Source organism: Myotis brandtii, unplaced genomic scaffold (assembly GCF_000412655.1).
Source record: "Myotis brandtii unplaced genomic scaffold, ASM41265v1 scaffold469, whole genome shotgun sequence".
Lineage (NCBI taxonomy): Eukaryota > Metazoa > Chordata > Mammalia > Chiroptera > Vespertilionidae > Myotis > Myotis brandtii.
This window is the reverse complement of record NW_005367911.1, coordinates 1,095,344-1,101,470: the sequence shown is the minus strand read 5'-3', so window position 1 is coordinate 1,101,470 and position 6,127 is coordinate 1,095,344. Positions and strand designations below refer to the sequence as shown.

General features: G+C 61.3%; 1 protein-coding gene across 1 annotated transcript; it reads right to left on the bottom strand.

Moving 5' to 3' along the window:
- Nucleotides 1–2,471: 2,471 nt before the first annotated feature.
- GHDC (GH3 domain containing) lies at nucleotides 2,472–6,124 on the bottom strand (the record flags this gene model as incomplete). Its single annotated transcript, XM_005875792.2, has 8 exons — nucleotides 2,472–3,235; nucleotides 3,503–3,588; nucleotides 3,954–4,087; nucleotides 4,164–4,235; nucleotides 4,347–4,539; nucleotides 4,949–5,450; nucleotides 5,585–5,706; nucleotides 6,007–6,124. Coding segments are annotated over 8 exons (1,446 nt in total), but the record flags the coding sequence as incomplete, so codon positions are not given.
- Between the last annotated feature and the right edge of the window lie 3 nt (nucleotides 6,125–6,127).

Sequence of the window (6,127 nt, the reverse complement as noted above, 5' to 3'; positions counted from 1 at the left end):
GCGCCTACACCCAGGCCCTGCCCAGATGGCCGCGCGCCCCCTCCTGGCTGGCGCCCCTTCCTCGCTGCCCCTTCAGAAGGGGGTCGTTGGAGACCCCCTGGGCAGAATGGATCCCTGTCTCCTCTGAGGATCCTTAATTCGTTGTTACCCCATTAGAGTGCTTACCACTCCGCCTGAAAACAGGTGTGTGAGATTCTGCCTGCACCAGAAGTTCGTGCACTCGAAAACAGGCCCTATTTAGCCCCACTCCCCCTACCCACAGCGGCAAACCCGTGCAAATCCAGGACTAGCAGGGTCCAAATCGTTGTCTTGTTTGCCTGCTCCTTTGCAGGGGACACTGAACTGGGCTTCGGCCCCGTGTCCTACCCTCTTAGGGGCCACAGCCTCCTCACCTGTGAACTGGGTATTAAATACTTCCCACCGGGCAGGGCTGCTGGGAGGAGGAAACGCGATGACAGGTACAAGCAGCGCCTGATGAATAGTACGTGCGCAATACACGTGAGCTCTTAGGAGAGCAGGGCGCTACCGAGCGTTAACCGAGGCAGGTCCTCAGCCAAGCGTCCACCCAGTGCCCTGCCTGCCTCAGAGCCCACTCAGGAGAAGAACAAGAGGGGGGACTCTCAGCCTTTCTTTCAGCCCCGGAACAAGCGCTCTCACTGCCCCCGGAATGTGCGTCCCCTTCATCCCTGGGTCTTTACCTTTGTAGAGGGAGGGCTCATGGTGTCCGGAGCTCAGAGTGGAGCAGCAGGGAAAGGCGCCGTCTCCAGGGGTCCAAACAGCTAGGAACTGGAAGGCCGTGTGGACTGTGACTCTAGCAGGGGCCTGGGGTTTATAATGCTCTGAGGTGGGGGGGCACTTGCGTCCACTCTAGGGCTAGACAAAGGCAAATCTAAGATTAGCCTCGGTCAGGGGGGCCGTCTCCAGGCTGGGCCCAAGGAATGGCCGCCAGGACACTCAGAGGCTGGGGTTGGATCACTGCGCCTCTGGTTCCCCCCCTTCTCTGTCTGCCTGCTCCTTGGAGATGGGGCGGTCTCCGGGCACTAATGAGGCCACCTTGCACCCAGGAATCTGGGAGCACAAAAGAGGCCTTGGCCGGGCGCTGGTCTGCGACAATGTGGGGAGGGGCAGCTGCTAATTAGGGCAGGAGAGGAGGCAGACAGGAAACCCATTCTCCACGGGCTATATGTGTGTGTGTGTGCTCCTCCCCTCTGCCCCTGGGGTCTGTCAGGCTCAGGGCCTCCTTCCTCCATGGAAAAACGGCTTATGATCGGGCTCTCCCTCCCTCCCCCAGGACCGTTCCCTCTGCCCCTTCCACTACCCTCCAAGATGGAAAACCTTGAAAACCAAACCGGGGCAGTGGGGGAAAAAGTGCCTGGTCTTACCCTTTGACCTCCCCAGCTTCCCTCCTGGAGGGGAGAGACGGGGTCCCATCCCGCCATCAGCAGTGAGTGAGCCCCCACGCCGGAGTCCCTCTTGTTCAGGGCCCTGTCTGTTGAGCAGCTGGTCTGTGTCAGGCCCTGCACGGGGCTCTGGAGTGACATGTGCATAGGACATGCCCAGTTTCCAAGGCGCTCCGAAGTCCAGGTGGGAGTGTGACCCGGCATATAATGGTAGCTCAGTGGGAGGAAGGACTCTGAAAAGGCCTTTCGTGAAAAGGGGATTTCTACCAGGTAAGGTCAGGGGAGAAGGCATTCTGCTGAAGGGACAACTGAAGCAAAGACCTGGCGGTGACCATGCCTAACTCATGTGGGATAGTGGGGTGTGGCTTTCCTCAGAGGGGAGAGGTGGCTGACAGGCAAGCAAGGCCGGGGATGGGTCAAAGGGCCTTTGAGGCTAAGCTGATTAGTCTTGACCCTGGGGGCACTGGGGAGCCATGGGGATTTTAGTGGGAAGGAGTCATGGGCTGATACAGGGACTGGGTGGGTGGGCAGAGGGGCCTGGAGGTAGGGCATGGGATTGAGAAGTCATTCGGGGACAGAAGCAGAGACTTACACACAGGTGCTGCATTACTGAGGAGGAGCCGCTGGGCCCAGAGCAGGTCTCACAACCTCAGGAAGCCTCCGTGACCCCCCCTCCCCCGTAAGACGGGCAGTTAGCCCACATAATCTCTGCGGTTGCTTCCTGCTCTGATGATTTGCAGTAGAGCCACTGCCTATGGAAGTGATTTCTGGGTGTTGGGCCGGGAAAGGGACCCGTGCTGAGCCAGGGCCAGGGAAGTTGGGGAGTAGCCCCTTCACATTTAGGTTAAGGTTGGGATGGGGAGAGGGAGGAGGAGAGGCTCTGAGTCTTCTGGGTTGACCTAGGCCATGGCAGGAGTCCCCGAGGTCTCCTGCATGCACACACTTGGGGCCTCCCCAGTGGAGAGAGGGGGAAGCCCTGTGATCAGAGCTGAAGGGAGGGGACAGGCTGCGGCAGGATCAGAGCCAAAGGGACCACTACAGTTTCCCCAAACGTAGACCCTGAGCCAAGAATCTGGGTGCAAGAGGTTTATTTGGGAGGTGATCCTAGAAAACACATCAGGGAGTGGAGACGGGAGGGATGCCTTAAGAACCGTGTTAATGAGAGGGTTGCCACCGCGGGCAGCTGGTGCACACACACTTCAGAATAGTCGCTCTGAGGGACAATGAAGCTGAGGCTGGTATTCACAACTCCTGTTCCTTGCTGACTGAGGGGTGCTCCCGGGAACACCAACTCCCAACACTTGCAGCCTGCACAGTGCACTGGGCTGGGAGACACACGAGCACCAGCGTGTATGGGAACTCTCCAGCAGGGTCCTCCAGAGGGGGCCCACGGGGCTCCAGGCAGGGCCCTGCCCTGTGGGGTCTGCTACACCCCGAGGTCACCTCCTCAGAGCTGGCTGACGAGGTTGGACCTCCCGAAGGCCCAGCAGCTCAGATGAGCGACTGAGAGGTGACACAGAGTCAAAGACCCTGGCCCAGGGCTCCCCATCTGGAGAGGCTCCAGAGGGAAGAGAGTGGCAGCTTGTGGGGCGGCGGGGCCAGCGGGCAGCCTCCGCTCAGGACACCACTCTCCTCTGCAGGAGCTGGGCCAGGTGCCTGTGCCTGAGGACCCGGGGCATGGCCGGAGGGAAGGGGGCTGAGGGGGAGGCAGCGAGGGCCTCCCGGAGTGCTCTGAAGGCCCCCGGCCCCACCAGGTGGACTCTGGCAGGGCCCACGCTGCCGCGGAAGCGCAGGGCCTTGTAGCAGGGAGAGGCTTCCTGGAGGCAGCGGTCCAGCTGAGGACAGAACGGCTGAGTGAGGCTGGTGCGTGGCCATGTGGTGTGTGGATGAGGTGCGCTTGCCTGTGCCTAGTGTGTGTGTGTGTGGGTAGGAGTTTCATGTGTACATGTGTATCTGGGACTCACCCCTCCCTTCTTAGAGCCTCGGGAAAGTTCTCCTCCCTGCTCCCACCTCCCCTTCACTGGGCTGTGCCCACGGCACCTGGGTGGGGGGGTGCAGAGTGAAGGGGACATGCAGTCAGACCCTGTCCCTGTCTCATTTACCTTGTCTCGATTTTCCTCCGACAGGTTCCTCAGCCCCCTCAGTGCCACAAACACCTCATAGTGGGGAGCAGAGCCCCCGGAGGAATCTGCAGGCAAAACCCACGCACACGCACTCCTGTGAATGGGGCAGCCTCCAAAACCAACGCCCACTGCCCCACCTCGTTCTCCTCTGCTCTGAGGTTCGTGGGAAAACAGGGGTTTCTTGGTGTGGAGGGAGGGTAAAGGAAGAGGAACCCAGGGCCTAGTCCTAAATATGAAACAAGTCAGGAAAGCAACTAGGGAGAGACTGCAGCAGGAGGGATGGGAGTGAGACCTGGGGAAGGACTCTTATTAGTAGCCACAAAGGAGGCTGGGTCTGACCTCCTTCCTGGAGAGCTCTCAGCAGGAGGGGCATGGATTGTGGGAGAGTTAACCCAAGAATGGGGGAGCAGGAGCCAATGGAGAAGCTTACCCAGAATGCTGCTCTCCACACAGACATGGTCCAACAGCTTGGCCCCTGGCCACTGCCCCACCGCCCAGCCCAGGGCCTCAGAGAACATGTCCTCGCCGATGTCTTCTCCTCGAACACTCAGGGACTGGCCCAGCCTGGGAAGGAAGGAGCGGGAGGCAGAGGAGCCCAGGGTTTAAGGACGGCCCCTCAGCACCCCGGGACGTCACCCACCTGCAGATGAACCTGACGACTGGGCACTGATTGTAGGCACCAACTACCCGAACCACGTCACCCAGGCGGCATCTGACAGGGTGGAGTGAGGGGAGGTCAGGCCCAAGGACCCGTCAGCTCATGCTTCTGGTCCTCAACAGGTCCCAGAGGGCTTGAGGCACCAGGGGGTGGGCAGATGATCACCTGGTAAGGCTGGCCTGGTCAGTTAACACCAGCTCGTATTCCTGGCCCTTCTGGGCCTCGGCCAACAGGATAGTGGTGGCAGCCTCTTCCTGGCCTCCCTCCTGGACTGGGAGCAGCTCAATCAAGGGAGCACCAGGGGGGAGGAGGTAGAGCCCAGCGGGCTGCTCTGGCCACAGGTTCAGGCCCACCACCCCTGCGGGAAGCAAGCAGCCTCTTCTGGTGGGGCCATTGCTTTCTGCTAGGCCCTCACCCCTGGGCCTCAACCCTCTGAGCATCTGATTCTCCTGCTGCCCTCCCACCCCCTCCTTTGTGGCTTCCCCAGGCTCAGCACCCTGCTTCTGGGGCCCTAATTGGGAAGAGGCAGTGGTTCTGGGTGTGGCAGGCCTGGGGGTAAATGCTGGGGCTGTGTGAATTTGTGCAACCTCTCTAGGAGCCTCAGTTTCTCCATGTGTAAAATGGAGCTGCTGGTGTTGGGGGGAGTCACAGGGTGTTGGGAGGATTACATGAGATGATGACATGAGATGAGTAGGGCTCACTATATGGCAGCCAGCAGTGTGCCCTCTGCCCCCTGACCCCAGCTCCCACCCTTGAGTCTTGCTGACCTCCAGAGGTGGCATAAGCAGGGGAGAAGAAGGCTAGCCCTTGGCACCACAAGGCCTCCAGGGCAGCCACAGCCTCGCCCTGGCCTCCTGCGTCCAGAGTCACCACCACCTGCAGCTTTGGCCAGAGCCGCAGGGCCAGTCCTCGGGGGCCCTGCTCGAGGGCTTCCCGCAGCTCAGCTGCTCGCGTGGGGAGAGGCGCTCCGGGGTTCCCAGCAGCTATTGCCTCAGCCAGCTCTTCGCCATCGGCCTCCAGGCCGGAGAAAACGTCCAGGAGTTCGACTGCCGTCCTGGCTTCCAGTGCCCGCAGCCCTGGGGACCTCAGTGCCTCCAGCAGCAGGGCCCTGGGGTCCTTGGCTCCAGGGGGGCTACCCTGACTGAGGGCCTGCCAGGGCCAGGGGAGAGGGTGGGGCCAGGGGGATGCAGGGGTCACACAGGCTGTGTTCCCGGGGGCCAGCGCTGCTGGGTAGGCCTGGTTTAGGGCTGCCAGACCCAGCAAGGTGGCCTGGAGGGAAACAAGAGAGGGTGTTGCCTGAGCCCGACCCTGAGGCCCCAGTTTGGGGATTCTTTGCCCACCCTGGTGGGAGGGTGTGGCTGCAAGCTGGGGTCTACGGTGGGGCTGGGCTCTTCTGGGTTTACCTGCAGAGAGGCCTCCCCGTGCTGCTGTTTTGAGGTAGCGGGCAGGAGCTGCTCCCCACTTTCTTCTTCCGGGGCCTGGCTGGCCTTGGTCAAAGGGAGATGATTCCGGAAGGTGGTCATATCTGTAGCCCCAAAGACATCATAAACTCCTCTTGAAGCCACACAGTTTCCCAGGAGTTTCAGACAAGGCTGGCGAGACCCTTGAAGAAGGGACTTGGGCCAGGCCTGGATGGGGGCGGGGCTATCTGGGTCCAGGGTGGGAAAAGTCCTCTCGGACAATGCTGAGCCTGGGGAGGGTCTCTGGCTCAGCTGCTCCGTGTTGGGAGCGGGAGGCGGGCGGGAGGCCTTCAGGTTCTGGAATCTGACTGTCCTGTGGGGTTCCTTTCTCTTGGGGCCACCTCCCCAGACCCTGGAAAACACACCTGTGCTCCCCCGGAGAGAAGAGTGGGGACCCTGGGCTCCCTTCAGACACCACCTCAGGGCCTGCTGCTGGCGCTGGCCCGCGTGCAGGGTGCTCTGCTCCAGCCTCCACTGCTGCCAGGC